The 16,526-nt window shown below is 68.8% G+C and overlaps 1 protein-coding gene across 1 annotated transcript; it reads right to left on the bottom strand.

Annotated features, from left to right (window-relative positions):
* Positions 1 to 1,918: 1,918 nt before the first annotated feature.
* On the bottom strand, positions 1,919 to 16,067 carry LOC115639874 (paired box protein Pax-6-like). Its single transcript, XM_030542812.1, has 8 exons — positions 15,953 to 16,067; positions 13,355 to 13,513; positions 11,045 to 11,127; positions 10,662 to 10,767; positions 4,638 to 4,676; positions 3,670 to 3,767; positions 2,816 to 2,969; positions 1,919 to 2,012 (listed from the first exon to the last, which is right to left on the bottom strand). Exons 1-8 carry the CDS (start codon positions 16,065 to 16,067, stop codon positions 1,930 to 1,932), a joined length of 837 nt encoding a protein of 278 aa, XP_030398672.1. The 3' UTR covers positions 1,919 to 1,929.
* Positions 16,068 to 16,526: the final 459 nt, after the last annotated feature.

The raw sequence follows: 16,526 nt of genomic DNA on the forward strand, positions 1-16,526 counted from the left end.
CTCCACCTTGGCTCCCGTCCCCGTAGTGTGGAATCCAGCCCGGATCTTCCCACCCGGCCCGGCCTGGCCCCTTAATGTCGGCCTGATGCTGATCTGTCCTGACACCCCCTGCACCCCCCCTCGTGCCCCCATTGCCCTGAGGGCCGCATCCAGCTCCCTGTCACCAGCTCTGCTGCAGCGCTGCTGGGGGAGGAGCAGGACGAGGGGGATAGCGGGGGACAGGGGACAGCAGATGAAGGGGGCAGTGGGAGATGGGGGGACAGTGGATGGATAGGGCAGCAGAGGATGGGGGGCAGGAGGGGGCAGCAGGGAATGGGGGGACAGCAGATGGATGGGGGCAGCAGGGCACGGGCAGGAGGGGCAGTGGGGGATTGGGCAGTGGATGAGGGGGGCAGTGGGAGATGGGGGACAGTGGATGGAGGGGGCAGCAGGGGATGGGGGGCAGCAGGGGACGGGGGGAGTGGGAGATAGGGGACAGTGGATGGAGGGGGGCAGTGGGGGATGGGGGGACAGCGGATGGAGGGGGCAGCAGGGGATGGGGGACAGCGGATGGAGGGGGGCAGTGGGGGATGGGGGGACAGCGGATGGATAGGGCAGCAGGGGATGGTGGGACAGCAGATGGAGGGGGCAGCAGGGCATGGGGGCAGGAGGGGGCAGCAGGGGATGGAGGGACAGCAGATGGAGGGGGCAGCAGGGCATGGGCAGGAGGGGGGCGGGGAGGATGGGGCAGTGGATGAGGGGGGCAGTGGGAGCGGGTGGGACTAAGGGGCTGAGATGGGGGGACAGGGGGTATCTGCCCCCCCACAGCTCCCCCTGCTGGGGGACGCTAGGGCTGAAGTATAAAGGAGCCCCCCCCCCGCCACAGCTGGAGCGTCCCTGCTCCCCACAGCCCCCCCGCTGGTGACGGGGGGTGACACTAACAGGAATAGCTGGGGGGAGCAGCGCCTCCCCCACCCCGGATGCCCCAGGTGTTTCCTCCTCAGGTCCCTGCCCCCCCCGCCCTTGTTGACAGCCAGCAGTCGTTTCCTGTGGCAGCCGGCGTGTGTTTACTGTAGGGTCTCCCTGGCTGGGAGGCAGAGGGGCCTGTGGGGCTGATGGCTGGCGCTGGGGTGGGGGGGCCTTTCCCTCACAGGCGGCTGGACAGACGGACTACGGGGGCCTGTTGTTATTTACAGATGGGCTTTATTGACACACCAGACAACTTATCACAGCGGGGGGCTCAGAGTGAGGTCCTGGGGGTGTCGGAGGCCCGGGGGGGACAGGTCAAGGGTCAGGGCAGTGGGAGAATTGGGCCTTTCTCTCCCCCCCCCCCAGGGTCTCTCATCCCTAGGTGGGTCCGTCCGTGCAGGGAAAGATCTGGGGGTTGGGGGGAGCAGACAGGCCCCCCTTCCCGTGATGGGGGTGTGCGGGGGGCACCCACTATCCCATCATGCCCCAGGAGGATGAGGAGCTGACACGTTTCCCAGAATCCTTTGCCAGCCCGGCTGAGTTGACGCATCTCCCAGAATCCTTTGCGAGGCCTGAGCACGTCTCCCAGAATCCTTTGCAGGGTCCATGGAGTCCCAGAATCCTTTGCCAGCTCCCGTCGGTTCTTTACTGCCCCCCTCTCTAGGGGTGGGGTGGGGGGAACACAAGACGGGGGGTGCCACCCCCCCACAGGGGAGGGGAGGGGGACATGGGGAAGAGCTCGGTAATGGGGGGTATGTCCCCCCCCAACACACACCACACTGGGTCACAGCGGCTCTAACAGACACCGACATGCAGGAACCTGGGGGGGATGACTGGGGATGGGGGTGCAGGGGGCTCCCCATTCCTGGCCAGGACTTACCCTGGAAAGCTGGGGGACTCCGCCACCACCCCCACCCCCGGGGGGCAGGCACAGCCACACCCCCCCCCACACCCCCTGGAAGGATCTGCTTTCTCTCATCTTTACAGACGTGGCCAATACTGGGGGACCTCCGGGTCCCCACCAGGGACCTGCACGGGGACTGACACGCCAGGGGAGAGGAGACCTGGGGGCAGAGAGAGACGGGGCGTTAGGCGGGCAGGAGAGAGCCCCAAAGGACCCAGGGGCAGCTGGTCCATACAGGCCGTGCCAGGCCGCGGAGCCTGTGCCCAGGGGGAGCTGGTTTATATGGGCCATGCCAGGCCGCGGAGCCTGTGCCCAGGGGCAGCTGGTTTATATGGGCCATGCCAGGCCGCGGAGCCTGTGCCCAGGGGCAGCTGGTTTATATGGGCCATGCCAGGCCGCGGAGCCTGTGCCCAGGGGCAGCTGGTTTATATGGGCCATGCCAGGCCGCGGAGCCTGTGCCCAGGGGCAGCTGGTTTATATGGGCCATGCCAGGCCACGGAGCCTGTGCCCAGGGGCAGCTGGTTTATATGGGCCATGCCAGGCTGCAGAGCCTGTGCCTAGGGGCAGCTGGTCCATACGGACCGTGCCAGGCCGCGGAGCCTGTGCCCAGGGCCAGCTGGTTTATATGGGCCATGCCAGGCTGCAGAGCCCGTGCCTAGGGGCAGCTGGTCCATACGGGCCATGCCAGGCCGCGGAGCCCGTGCCTAGGGGCAGCTGGTCCATACGGGCCATGTCAGGCAGCAGAGCCCGTGCCTAGGGGCAGCTGGTCCATACAGGCATTGCCAGGCCTGGGGATGTAGAAGAGACCAATGCCCAGCATCACCCAGTAATCCCATAATGCCCTGGGGGTGGCCCCAGTGCGTGGGGGGTAAGTTAGAGTTGGCGTTGCTCCCAGAATGCTTTGCCCGCCCCTGGCCTTAGCCCTGCTCCCAGGATGCTTTGCCCCGGGGGCCCCCCCCTCACCGGTGGAGGTGTTGGTGCCGGCGCCCAGGCTGGGGGTCCCCATGTGGGCTGGGAGCTGGGCCGGGCCGTACGGGTCGTAGCCGCGGCCCGAGGAGCCACCTGGGATCATGCAGGAGAAGGACGAGCTGCCCTGGCTGGCGACCGGCTGGATGGCCTGCAGGGTGGGGGGGAGGCTGTGAGACTCCTGTGCTGAGCCCCCCCAAAACCCCCAGCCTAAGCCCTCCCCCCATGCCCACCCCACATACCCCCCTGGGCTGAGTCCCCCCTTCCAACCCCCACAGTCTGAGTCCCCCCCCCGACCCCACATATCCCCTGCCAGCCCGAACCCCCCTCACTGACCCCACGTAACTGCCCCTGGGCCTAGCCACCCCAACCCCCCGCAATCCCCACGGTCTGAGTTCCCCCCCGACCCCACATATCCCCTGCCAGCCCGAACCCCCCCACTGACCCCACGTAACCCCCCCAGGCCTAGCCGCCCCAACCCCTCACAATTCCCACGGTCTGAGTTCCCCCCCAATCCCACATATCCCCTGCCAGGCCGAGCCCCCCTCACTGACCCTATGTAACCCCCCCCGGGCCTAGGCCCACCCCCAAGCCCCCACAACCCTACAGTCTAAGTTCCCCCCCACCGACCCCAAATATCCTCTGCCAGGCCGAGTCTCCACCTGACTCCATGTAACCCCTCTCTGGGCTGACCCCCCGCCATGCCGACCCCATGTACCCCTCCTAGGTTAAGCTCTCCCCCCACGGACCTCCCCCAGGCTGAGACACCGCCCACACGTCAACCCCATGTACCCCCCCAGGTCCCCTCCACGCCCGCCTCCCCCACCCCAGCAGGTCCCCGCCCCTCTCACCTGCATGGGGAGGCTGTTGGCCATGGAGAAGCTGGGCAGTGGGGGGAGGGCTCCATAGCTGTTGGGGAGGGGGCCCTCACTGCGCCCCAGCATGGCACCTGGCAGGAGAGGACAGTCATCCACTGGCTGGGGGGGCCAGGGGGGGATATGGCGTCCCTTGGGGGGTGTTTGGGGGGAAGAGGATGGCGAGGGGGTTGAGGTAGCGACGCAGCGGGACAGTTCTTAGTGTTGTCTCTAAAACTACGTGCCTCAGTTTCCCCAGTGTGTTACTCAAGTATCTCTGTGGTGGGACAAGGCAGGTGAGGGCTGCAGGTGGGACCCCGCCGCCCACGGACAGGTGTGTGTGTCTGGGGGGGGGAGTTGGCTGTTGGGGAGGGGGGTGGCACCGACTGGGGTGTATGGGGGTGGGCTGGAGGGGGTGAGGGAGCAGTTGGGGGAGGTACCTGATCCAGTAGGGGGTATGGATGGGGACTGGGGGGGTACCAGGGGGCAGTGGGGGCAGGGTACAGTGGGGAGGACTGGAGGGCAGATGAGACAGAGAACAGTGTGTGTGCGTTGGGAGGGCACTGAGGGGTACCTGGGGGTAGTAGGAGGGTACCCAGGGGCAGAAGAGGTACCGGGGGCAATGGGGGGATGCCGGAGAGCAGTGGAGGGTACCTGGGGGTGGTGGAGGGTACCCAGGGGCAGTAGGGGTACTGGGTTGGCACTGAGGGGTACCAGGAGGTAATGGGGGGTACCCAGGGGCAGTAGGGGTACTGGGTTGGCACTGAGGGGTACCTGGGGGTAGTGAGGGGTACTCAGGGGCAGTAGGGGTACTGGGTTGGCACTGGGGGGTAGTGGGGGGTACCCAGGAGCAGTAGGGGTACTGGGTTGGCACTGAGGGGTACCAGGGAATAGTGGGGGGGTACTCAGGGGCAGTAGGGGTACTGGGTTGGCACTGAGGGGTCCCGGGGCATAGTGGGGGGTACCCGGGGTAGTAGGGGTACTGGGTTGGTACAGGGGGGTAGTGGGGGGTACCCAGGGGCAGTAGGGGTACTGGGTTGGCACTGAGGGGTACCGGGGTAGTGGGGGGGACCCAGGGGCAGTAGGGGTACTGGGTTGGCACTGAGAGTTACTGGGAGACAGTGGGGGGGACCCAGGGGCAGTAGGGGTGCTGGGTTGGTACCCGGGGGTAGTGGGGGTACCCAGGGGCAGTAGGAGTACTGGGTTGGCACTGAGGGGTACCGAGGGGTAGGGAGGGTACTCAGGGGCAGTAGGGGTACTGGGTTGGCACTGAGGGGTACCGGGGGGCAGTAGGGGTACTGGGTTGGTACCGGGGGGTAGTGGGGGGGACCCAGGGGCAGTAGGGGTACTGGGTTGGTACCGGGGGGCAGTAGGGGTACTGGGTTGGCACTGAGGGGTACCGAGAGGTAGTGGGGGGTACTCAGGGGCAGTAGGGGTACTGGGTTGGTACTGGGGGGTAGTGGGGGTAACCCAGGGGCAGTAGGAATACTGGGTTGGCACTGAGGGGTACCGGGAGGCAGTAGGGGTGCTGGGTTGGTACCGGGGGGTAGTGGGGGGGACCCAGGGGCAGTAGGGGTACTGGGTTGGCACTGAGGGGTACCGAGGGGTAGTGGGGGTACTCAGGGGCAGTAGGGGTGCTGGGTTGGCACTGAGGGGTACCGGGAGGCAGTAGGGGTACTGGGTTGGTACTGGGGGTAGTGGGGGGGACCCAGGGGCAGTAGGGGCACTGGGTTGGTACTGGGGTGTAGTGGGGGGGACCCAGGGGCAGTAGGGGTAGTGGGTTGGTACCGGGGGGTAGTGGGGGGGGCTCAGGGGCAGTAGGGGTAGTGGGTTGGTACTGGGGGCAGTGGGGGGACCCAGGGGCAGTAGGGGTACTGGGTTGGTACCGGGGTGTAGTGGGGGGGACCCAGGGGCAGTAGGGGTACTGGGTTGGTACCGGGGTGTAGTGGGGGGGACACAGGGGCAGTAGGGGTGCTGGGTTGGCACTGAGTGGTACCGGGGGGCAGTAGGGGTACTGGGTTGGTACCGGGGGGCAGTGGGGGGGACCCAGGGGCAGTAGGGGTGCTGGGTTGGTACCGGGGGGGTAGTGGGGGGGACTCAAGGGCAGTAGGGCTACTGGGTTGGTACCAGGGGGTAGTGGGGGTACCCAGGGGCAGTAGGGGTACCGGGTTGGTACCGGGGGGTAGTGGGGGGGACCCAGGGGCAGTAGGGGTACTGGGTTGGTACCAGGGGGGTAGTGGGGGGGACTCAGGGGCAGTAGGGGTAGTGGGTTGGTACTGGGGGCAGTGGGGGGGGGACCCAGGGGCAGTAGGGGTACTGGGTTGGTACCGGGGGTACCGGGGGGGACCCAGGGGCAGTAGGGGTACAGGGTTGGGACCGGGGGGTACCGGGGGGGACTCGGGCAGTAGGGGTACTGGGTTGGTACTGGTGGGTAGTGGGGGGGACTTAGGGGCAGTAGGGGTACTGGGTTGGTACCGGGGGGTAGTGGGGGTACCCAGGGGCAGTAGGGGTACCGGGTTGGTACCGGGGGGTAGTGGGGGGACCCAGGGGTAGTAGGGGTACTGGGTTGGTACCGGGGGTAGTGGGGGGGACTCAGGGGCAGTAGGGGTACCGGGTTGGTACCGGGGGGTAGTGGGGGGGGACCCAGGGGCAGTAGGGGTACCGGGTTGGTACCGGGGGGTAGTGGGGGTACCCAGGGGCAGTAGGGGTACTGGGTTGGTACTGGGGAGTAGTGGGGGGGACCCAGGGGCAGTAGGGGTACCAGGTTGGTACCGGGGGGTAGTGGGGGTACCCAGGAGCAGTAGGGGTACCGGGTTGGTAGTGGGGGGTAGTGGGGGGACCCAGGGGCAGTAGGGGTGCTGGGTTGGCACTGAGGGGTACCGGGGAGCAGTAGGGCTGCTGGATTGGTACCGGGGGGTAGTGGGGGGACCCAGGGGCAGTAGGGGTACTGGGTTGGTACCGGAGGGGTAGTGGGGGGACCCAGGGGCAGTAGGGGTACTGGGTTGGTACCGGGGGGTAGTGGGGGGACCCAGGGGCAGTAGGGGTGTTGGGTTGGTACCGGGGGGTCGTGGGGGTACCCAGGGGCAGTAGGGGTGCTGGGTTGGCACTGAGGGGTACCGGGGGGCAGTAGGGGTACTGGGTTGGTACCGGGGGTGTAGTGGGGGGTCTCAGGGGCAGTAGGGGTACTGGGTTGGTACCGGCGGGTAGTGGGGGTACCCAGGGGCAGTAGGGGTGCTGGGTTGGCACTGAGGGGTACCGGGGGGCAGTAGGGGTACTGGGTTGGTACCGGGGGGTTGTGGGGGGGACTCAGGGGCAGTAGGGGCAGTGGGTTGGTACCGGGGGGTTGTGGGGGGTACTCAGGGGCAGTAGGGGTGCTGGGTTGGCACTGAGGGGTACCGGGGGGCAGTAGGGGTACTGGGTTGGTACCGGGGGTAGTGGGGGGTACTCAGGGGCAGTAGGGGTACTGGGTTGGTACCGGGGGGTAGTGGAGGGACCCAGGGGCAGTAGGGGTATTGGGTTGGTACCGGGGGGTAGTGGGGAGTACCCAGGGGCAGTAGGGGTGCTGGGTTGGCACTGAGGGGTGCCGGGGGGCAGTAGGGGTACTGGGTTGGTACCGGGGGGTAGTGGGGGGGACTCAGGGGCAGTAGGGGTGCTGGGTTGGTACCGGGGGGTAGTGGGGGGTACTCAGGGGCAGTAGGGGTGCTGGGTTGGCACTGAGGGGTACCGGGGGGCAGTAAGGGTACTGGGTTGGTACCAGGGGGTAGTGGGGGGTACCCAGGGACAGTAGGGGTGCTGGGTTGGCACTGAGGGGTACCGGGGGGCAGTAGGGGTACTGGGTTGGTACCAGGGGGGTAGTGGGGGGTACTCAGGGGCAGTAGGGGTACTGGGTTGGTACCGGGGGGTAGTGGGGGGACCCAGGGGCAGTAGGGGTGTTGGGTTGGTACCGGGGGGGTAGTGGGGGGTACCCAGGAGCAGTAGGGGTGCTGGGTTGGCACTGAGGGGTACTCAGGGGCAGTAGGGGTACTGGGTTGGTACCGGGAGGTAGTGGGGGGGGACTCAGGGGCAGTAGGGGTGCTGGGTTGGTACCGGGGGGGTAGTGGGGGTACCCAGGGGCAGTAGGGGTAGTGGGTTGGTACCGGAGGGGTAGTGGGGGGGGACTCAGGGGCAGTAGGGGTACTGGGTTGGTACCGGGGAGTACTGGGGGGTACCGGGGGGCAGTAGGGGTGCTGGGTTGGTACCTGAAGGTAGTGGGGGGGACTCAGGGGCAGTAGGGGTACTGGGTTGGTACCGGGGGGTAGTGGGGGGTACCCAGGGGCAGTAGGGGTGCTGGGTTGGCACTGTGGGGTACCGGGGGGCAGTAGGGGTACTGGGTTGGTACCAGGGGGTACCAGGGGGGACTCAGGGGCAGTAGGGGTACTGGGTTGGTACCAGGGGGTAGTGGGGGGGACCCAGGGGCAGTAGGGGTACTGGGTTGGTACCAGGGGGCAGTGGGGGGACTCAGGGGCAGTAGGGGTGCTGGGTTGGTACAGGGGGTAGTGGGGGGTACCCAGGGGCAGTAGGGGTGCTGGGTTGGTACCGGGGGGTAGTGGGGGGGACCCAGGGGCAGTAGGGGTCCTGGGTTGGCACTGAGGGGTACCGGGGGGCAGTAGGGGTACTTGGTTGGTACCGGGGGTAGTGGGGGGACCCAGGGGCAGTAGGGGTACTGGGTTGGTACCGGGGGGTTGTGGGGGGGACTCAGGGGCAGTAGGGGTGCTGGGTTGGTACCGGGGGGGGTAGTGGGGGGGACTCAGGGGCAGTAGGGGTGCTGGGTTGGCACTGAGGGGTACCGGGGGGCAGTAGGGGTGCTGGGTTGGTACCGGGGGTAGTGGGGAGGACTCAAGGGCAGTAGGGGTGCTGGGTTGGTACCGGGGGTTAGTGGGGGGGACTCAGGGGCAGTAGGGGTGCTGGGTTGGTACCGGGGGTATTGGGGGGCACCCAGGGGCAGTAGGGGTGCTGGGTTGGCACTGAGGGGTACCGGGCGGCAGTAGGGGTGCTGGGTTGGTACCGGGGGTAGTGGGGAGGACTCAAGGGCAGTAGGGGTGCTGGGTTGGTACCGGGGGTATTGGGGGGCACCCAGGGGCAGTAGGGGTGCTGGGTTGGCACTGAGGGGTACCGGGGGGCAGTAGGGGTGCTGGGTTGGTACCGGGGGGTAGTGGGGGGACCCAGGGGCAGAAGGGGTACTGGGTTGGTACTGGGGAGTAGTGGGGGGACCCAGGGGCAGTAGGGGTACTGGGTTGGTACCGGGGAGTAGTGGGGGGACCCAGGGGCAGTAGGGGTGCTGGGTTGGTACCAGGGGGTAGTGGGGGGGACTCAGGGGCAGTAGGGGTGCTGGGTTGGTACCAGGGGGTAGTGGGGGGTACCCAGGGGCAGTAGGGGTGCTGGGTTGGCACTGAGGGGTACCGGGGGGCCGTAGGGGTGCTGGGTTGGTACCGGGGGTAGTGGGGGGGACCCAGGGGAAGTAGGGGTGCTGGGTTGGTACCAGGGGGTAGTGGGGGGTACCCAGGGGAAGTAGGGTTGCTGGGTTGGCACTGAGGGGTACTGGGGGGCAGTAGGGGTGCTGGGTTGGTACCGGGGGTAGTGGGGGGTACCCAGGGGCAGTAGGGGTGCTGGGTTGGTACCGGGGAGTAGTGGGGGGACCCAGGGGCGGTAGGGGTGCTGGGTTGGCACTGAGGGGTACTGGGGGGCAGTAGGGGTGCTGGGTTGGTACCAGGGGTATTGGGGGGACCCAGGGGCAGTAGGGGTGCTGGGTTGGTACCGGGGGGTAGTGGGGGACCCAGGGGAGTAGGGGTGCTGGGTTGGCACTGAGGAGTACTAGGGGGCAGTAGGGGTGCTGGGTTGGTACCGGGGAGTAGTGGGGGGACCCAGGGGCGGTAGGGGTGCTGGATTGGCACTGAGGGGTACCGGGGGGCAGTAGGGGTGCTGGGTTGGTACCAGGGGTATTTGGGGGACCCAGGGGCAGTAGGGGTGCTGGGTTGGCACTGAGGGGTACCGGGGGGCAGTAGGGGTACTGGGTTGGTACCGGGGGTAGTGGGGGTACCGGGGGGCAGTAGGGTTGCTGGGTTGGCACTGAGGGGTACTGGGGGGCAGTAGGGGTGCTGGGTTGGTACCGGGGGTAGTGGGGGGTACCCAGGGGCAGTAGGGGTGCTGGGTTGGTACCGGGGAGTAGTGGGGGGACCCAGGGGCGGTAGGGGTGCTGGGTTGGCACTGAGGGGTACTGGGGGGCAGTAGGGGTGCTGGGTTGGTACCAGGGGTATTGGGGGGACCCAGGGGCAGTAGGGGTGCTGGGTTGGTACCGGGGGGTAGTGGGGGACCCAGGGGAGTAGGGGTGCTGGGTTGGCACTGAGGAGTACTAGGGGGCAGTAGGGGTGCTGGGTTGGTACCGGGGAGTAGTGGGGGGACCCAGGGGCGGTAGGGGTGCTGGATTGGCACTGAGGGGTACCGGGGGGCAGTAGGGGTGCTGGGTTGGTACCAGGGGTATTTGGGGGACCCAGGGGAAGTAGGGGTGCTGGGTTGGCACTGAGGGGTACCGGGGGGCAGTAGGGGTACTGGGTTGGTACCGGGGGTAGTGGGGGTACCGGGGGGCAGTAGGGGTGCTGGGTTGGCACTGAGGGGTACCGGGGGGCAGTAGGGGTACTGGGTTGGTACCGGGGGTATTGGGGGGACCCAGGGGCAGTAGGGGTGCTGGGTTGGTACCGGGGGTAGTGGGGGGACCCAGGGGCAGTAGGGGTGCTGGGTTGGTACCGGGGGGTAGTGGGGGACCCAGGGCAGTAGGGGTGCTGGGTTGGCACTGAGGGGTACCGGGGGGCAGTAGGAGTGCTGGGTTGGTACCGGGGGTAGTGGGGGGACCCAGGGGCAGACGCGGTACCGGGGTGCAGTGGGGGGGTGCCAGAGAGCAGCGGGGGTACCTGACCCGGTGGGGGGCGCGCTCGGGAAGGCCCCGCTGCCAGGGAAGGCTCCGGTGCCCAGGGGCAGGTGCCCGGAGCCGCCCGCCTGGCGCCGCTGGTTACGGAGCTTCTCCTCACGCCGCCACTTGGCCCGTCGGTTGGAGAACCAGACCTGCGGGGGGGGAGGCGTCAGGGTCCCTGTGCAGGTGGGGGGCCCCCAGACAGAGCTGTCCCCCCTGGGGGCCCTGTGGGGGGTTCCCTTGGGGTGGTGAATGGGGGCATCCGGGATCTCCCTTGGAGCGGGGGGTTCCCCACTGGGGGCTGAGGGGGTAACCCTGGAACCAGGGGTGTCTCCTTCACAGCAGGGGGCCACCTCTGGGGATCGGGGGGTGTCCCTGGGCTGGAGGGGTCTCCCTTGGGGTGGGGGGCCCTGGGGAGGTCTCCCTCACCTGGATCCGGGCCTCGGGTAGGTCGATCTTGGCGGCCAGGCGCTCGCGGGCGAAGACATCGGGGTAGTGAGTCCGCTCAAACTCTGCATGGGGGGGCAGCATAGTCAGAGACAGCCCCCCCCAAACCCCGTATACCTCGAGCATCTCCGGCCCCCCCGAATATGCCCAGGGCACCCCAGGTCCCCCCACATGTCTGCCCCCCCGGGTATGCCCAGGGCACCCCAGGTCCCCCCACATCTCCAGCCCCCCAATACGCCCAGGGCACCCGGGTCCCCCCACATCTCCAGCCCCCCAGATATGCCCAGGGCTCCCCGGGTCCCCCCACATCTCCGGCCCCCCAGATACCCCAGGGCACCTCAGGATCCCCACATTTCTGGCCCCCCGGATACTCCCAGGGCACCTGGGTCCCCCTGCATCTCCGGTCACCTGGATACGCCCATGGCACCCTGGTCCCCCCACATCTCCAGGCCCCAAGATATGCCCAGGGCACCCCAGTCCCCCTACATCTCCAGTATCCCCGAAGTGGGAAAGTTCTTAATGTTTTCTGTGAATACTGGGTGGGTGCCTCAGTTTCCCCTGTGCAGTTCTCAAGGATCGGGGGGGGTGGGTGTGATGAACTGGGAATGTTCTTAATGTTTTCTCTGAATACTGGGTGGGTGCCTCAGTTTCCCCTGTGCAGTTCTCAAGGATCAGGGGGGGTGGGTGTGATGAACTGGGAATGTTCTTAATGTTTTCTCTGAATACTGGGTGGGTGCCTCAGTGTCCCCATGGCAGTTCTGAAGTATCTAGGTGGTGGGATAAGGGGGTGTGATTGCTGCAGAGGAAGGGGCCAGTGCACCTAAATGCCTGACACTCTGTCTCCTGGCAACGGATGGCCTGGGCCCCCCCTCTGCAAAGGTGCCAGCTGAAGGTGTTGGAGACAAAGGGATCAGGTGACCTCCTGGCCCGGGAAAGGAGCTGAGCAGAGGAGGAGGGGCTGCAGGGGGTGTCAGTCTGGAGCTGGATGGGGACGAGGAGTGAAGTGCAGATGTGGGGGTCTGGCTCGCTGCCCCCCAGAACGGACCCGGCCGAGGGGGCCTGTTCGCTGTACCTACAAGCTCTGTTTTAGACCCTGTTCCTGTCATCTAACGAACCTCTGTGTTACTGGCTGGCTGAGTCACGTCTGACTGCGGAGGGGGGGTGCAGGACCCTGGGGCTTCCCCAGGACCCCGCCGGGGCGACTCGCTGGGGGAAGCGCACGGAGGGCCGGGGATGCTGAATGCTCCCAGGAGAGACCCAGGAGGTGAAGCCGTGGGAGCTCCCTGCCCTGCAGACAGTCTGCTCCGAGGGAGAGGAGGCTCCCCAAAGTCCTGCCTGGCTTGGTGGGGGCAGTTCCCGAGCATCGCCCGGGGACCCGTGACAGGGGGATAAGGGGGTGTGATTGGTGCAGAGCCCCAGAGGGCAGGGGAATAGCTGACGCCCTGTCTCCTGGCACCTAATGGCCTGCCCCCCCCCACCCCTAAGGTGCCAACTGAAGGGGCTGGAGAACAAAGGGATCTGGTGACCTCCTGGCCCTGGAGAGAGACACAGGCCAGAGGAGGGGCTGGGGGGGGTCAGTTTGGAGCCGGCTGGGGAGACAGGGGGAGGCAGAACCGGAGTCTGGGGTCCCCCCCCAAGATGGACCGGACTGGGGGGTCCTGGTCTCTGTATCCACAAGCTCTGGGTTTTGGGCTGTTCCTGTTAGCGGCCGACGGAGAGTCCCGGGGCATCGCAGGAAGTGTGGGGTGCAGGGCCCGACTCCCCCACACTCCGGGACGGGGGTAAAGGGGGGCTGAGCGCTGCAGTGACCCCTAGAGGGCAGGTGGGATCTCGCCCCTGGGCCGCCTGGGCACAGAGACTGGCCCCCCTGGCAACTGATAGCCAGGCCCATCCTCTGCAGGGAGCCAGCCGGCCCGGAGGTGCTAACGCCCGCGGGTGCCCCCTGGGCAGGGAGCCGGGCGGGTGCGACAAGCTGGTGGATGAAGGGCCGGGGGGGTTGCTCCGTATGGGGCTGGTGGGGGGAGCTGGGGCACTGGCACTAAGGGGTCGGGGGGCTCTGGGCTCGGGCCCGACCCAGCCGGGCTTGGCTGTAATTTCTGTCCTTGGCTCCAAGGGGGGGTCCCAGGGGGCGGGAAGCCGAGGGGCTCACTCCAGTGAGAGTGACCTCGGGGGGGGGCAGGCTGCAGGGCCCCCCCAGGTGCTGGGCCAGGCCAGGTGGGAGCACCGGGCCCATGGACCTGAGACACCCCAGAGTCCGGCTCAGCCCCCACATCCCCGCTGACCCCCCCTCACCTTTCTCCAGGGCCTCGATCTGCTCCTGGCTGAAGGACGTTCGGTTCCTTTGCAGTTTGCGTTTCAGCTGCAGCCTGAGCTGCGAGTCGTCCGGGTCGTCGGCGCCGGCCCCGGGCAGGGGCTCGGGCTCCAGGCCACCGTCCAGCTGCTGGCAGCTGTCTGGGGGGGCAAACGGGGGAGACACATCACCCCCCCAGGGAAGGGGAGTCCCCTATGGACTAGCTCCTCCCGTGGGGAAGAGGGGCTGGGCAAGCAGCGGCTGTGGGTCGGGAGTGAGGGGCATCGGCAGGGCTGGGGGGGCTGTGGTTCGGGAGTGAGGGGCACCGGCAGGGCTGGGGGGGCTGTGGGTCGGGAGTAGGGGGCACCGGCAGGGCTGGGGGGGCTGTGGTTCGGGAGTGAGGGGCACCGGCAGGGCTGGGGGGGCTGTGGGTCGGGAGTAGGGGGCACCGGCAGGGCTGGGGGGGCTGTGGTTCGGGAGTGAGGGGCACCGGCAGGGCTGGGGGGGCTGTGGGTCGGGAGTAGGGGGCACCGGCAGGGCTGGGGGGCTGGGGGTCCTGAGTGAGGTGGGGGACAGCGGCATTGCGGGTGGCTGGATACATTCTCCCCATCTCTGCCCCCCCCAGCCCAGCGCCGCCCGTGTCCTGTATCCAGCCCGTCAGCTCGTGCTGCGCCGGGCGCCCGGGGGGGACACAAACCCGCCCGTCAGCTCTGCCACCCTGATGCGAAGCGACAGCCCCGGCTGGGCTCCCCCCCAGCCCCCGCCGGGCAGGTGACAGGCCAGGGGCCGAGCGCCAGAGCGGGGGGGAGGTCTGACCCCTGACCCCTGTTCTCCCCCCCCCACCGCCAGCCTGGCCTCGGTCCCAACCATCTCCTGGGGGGGGGGAATCTGCTGGGGTCACAGTGAGAAACACGTCCCCCCCCGCTACGGGGGGGGTGAAGGAGAGGGGGGAGTGTGTCGGGAGAAGGAGGAGGAAGAGGGAGGCAGTGGGGGAGGGGAGCAGAGTGGGGGGCACAGGCTGGGGTGGGGAGGGAGCCCGGCAGTGGGGGAGGGGCAGTGTGGGACGCGCAGGCCGGGGGGGATCGGGGAGAGAGCCCGGCAGTGGGGGGGCAGTGTAGGGGTGCGCAAGCCGGGGGGGGTGTCAAGGAGGGAGCCTGGCAGTGGGGGATGGGTGGTATGTGGTGCGCAGGCCGGGGGGGGATCGTGGAGGGAGCCCGGCAGTGGGGGGGAAGTGGGGGGCGCGCAGGCCGGGGGGGAATCGAGGACGGAGCCCAGCAGTGAGGGGGCAGTGGGGGGCACAGCATGGGGGGGATCAGGGAGGGAGCCCGGCAGTGGGGGGGCAGTGTAGGGCATGCAGGCCAGGGGGGGATCAGGGAGGGAGCCCGGCAGTGGAGAGGCAGTGTGGGGCACGCAGGCCGGGGGGAATCGGGGAGGGAGCCCAGCAGTGGGGGGAGAAGTGGGGGGCACGCAGGCCGGGGGGGAATCGAGGAGGGAGCCCGGCAGTTTGGGGGCAGTGGGGGGCGCAGGATGGGGGGGATTGGGGAGGGAGCCCGGCAGTGGGGGGGGCAGTGTGGGGCGCGCAGGGCCGGGGGGGAATCGTGGAGGGAGCCCGGCAGTGGGGGGGCAGTGTGGGGCGCGGAGGCGGGGGGGGATCGGGGAGGGAGCCCGGCAGTGGGGGGGGCAGTGTGGGGCGCGCAGGGCCGGGGGGGAATCGTGGAGGGAGCCCGGCAGTGGGGGGGCAGTGTGGGGCGCGGAGGCGGGGGGGGATCGGGGAGGGAGCCCGGCAGTGGGGGGGGCAGTGTGGGGCGCGCAGGGCCAGGGGGGAATCGAGGAGGGAGCCCAGCAGTGTGGGGGAGAAGTGGGGGGCACGCAGGCCGGGGGGGAATCGAGGAGGGAGCCCGGCAGTGGGGGGGCAGTGGGGGGCGCAGGATGGGGGGGATCGGGGAGGGAGCCCGGCAGTGGGGGGGGCAGTGTGGGGCACGCAGGGCCAGGGGGGAATCGAGGAGGGAGCCCGGCAGTGGGGGGGGCAGTGCGGGGTGCACAGGCCGGGGGGGCATCGGGGAGGGAGCCCGGCAGTGTAGGGGGGGCAGTGTGGGGCACGCAGGGCTAGGGAGGAATCAAGGAGGGAGCCCGGGGGGGGCAGTGTGGAGCGCGCAGGCCGGAGGGGGTATCGAGGAGGGAGCCCGGAGTGGGGGGGGGCAGTGTGGGGCGCGCAGGGCCGGGGGGAAATCGTGGAGGGAGCCCGGCAGTGGGGGGGCAGTGTGGGGCGCGCAGGCCAGAGGGGGTATTGAGGAGGGAGCCCGGCGGTGGGGGGGGCGGTGGGGGGCGCACAGACCGGGGGGGAATTGTGGAGGGAGCCTGGCGGGGGGGGCAGTGTGGGGTGCGCAGGCTGGGGAGGGGATCGTGGAGGGAGCCCGGCAGTGGGGGGGCAGTGGGGGGTGCGGAGGCGGGGGGGGATCGGGGAGGGAGCCCGGCAGTGGGGGAGGGCAGTGTGGGGCGCGCAGGCCGGGGGAGGGATTGGGGCGGGAGCCCGGTGGGGGGAAGGGGAGAACAGGCCGAGGGCTCAGGGTCCCCCCACCCCACCCCTGCCCCACACCTACCTGGGTTGGGCTGCCCGGGGACCAGCCCGTCCGGGTACCAGTCCTGCCGCCCACCCCAGCCTGTGCTCTGAATGTTCAGCATCCTGATCTTCTCATACATCCCATCTGCCCCCATGGACCGGCACCGGGGGGCGGGCGGGGGGCCGGAGGTCACCCCCTCGGCCGGGTCCGGGGGGCAGCAGCCGTCCCAGGGGCCTGTGGAGAGCGGGACGAGTCAGACACAGACGCAGCCGGTGAATGGGGCGCGGGGATGCGGCTGGCTCTGGGGTGGGGTGCGGGGGGCGGCGACACGGGGATGTCGCCCTGCGGAGCAGACGTCTTTGCTGCCAAATCAGCCAGGCCCAGGCGCTGCCGTGTCCTTCACAGGACCCTCCCCCATGGGGGCAGCTGCCGCTCTGGGGGCGCAGGGGGCACTGGGGAGGGGGTGGGCTTCTCCTTTGCCCTTCACTCGAGACCCACAGCCCCCTGCCACCCAGCCCTGGGCTCCCCCCAGCCCTGCCAGTGCCCCTCACTCCCGACCCGCAGTCCCTGCCACCCAGCCCTGGGCTCCCCCCAGCCCTGCCGGTGCCCCTCA

The sequence above is a fragment of the Gopherus evgoodei genome, unplaced genomic scaffold, assembly GCF_007399415.2.
Source record: "Gopherus evgoodei ecotype Sinaloan lineage unplaced genomic scaffold, rGopEvg1_v1.p scaffold_142_arrow_ctg1, whole genome shotgun sequence".
In the NCBI taxonomy this organism is placed as follows: domain Eukaryota; kingdom Metazoa; phylum Chordata; order Testudines; family Testudinidae; genus Gopherus; species Gopherus evgoodei.

What these genes read in the sequence shown, in the direction of transcription:
- LOC115639874 (XM_030542812.1), bottom strand. Translation starts at nt 16,067, where the DNA reads ATGGGGGCAGATGGGATGTATGAGAAGATCAGGATGCTGAACATTCAG. An exon ending in CAGTACCCCTACTACCCCGG is followed by an intron (nt 3,768 to 4,637) that starts GTACCCCCCACT and finishes CTCTCCTGCCAG; the next exon opens with GTGCCATGCTGGGGCGCAGT. An exon ending in CGGCACCAACACCTCCACCG is followed by an intron (nt 2,013 to 2,815) that starts GTGAGGGGGGGG and finishes CTCTGCCCCCAG; the next exon opens with GTCTCCTCTCCCCTGGCGTG.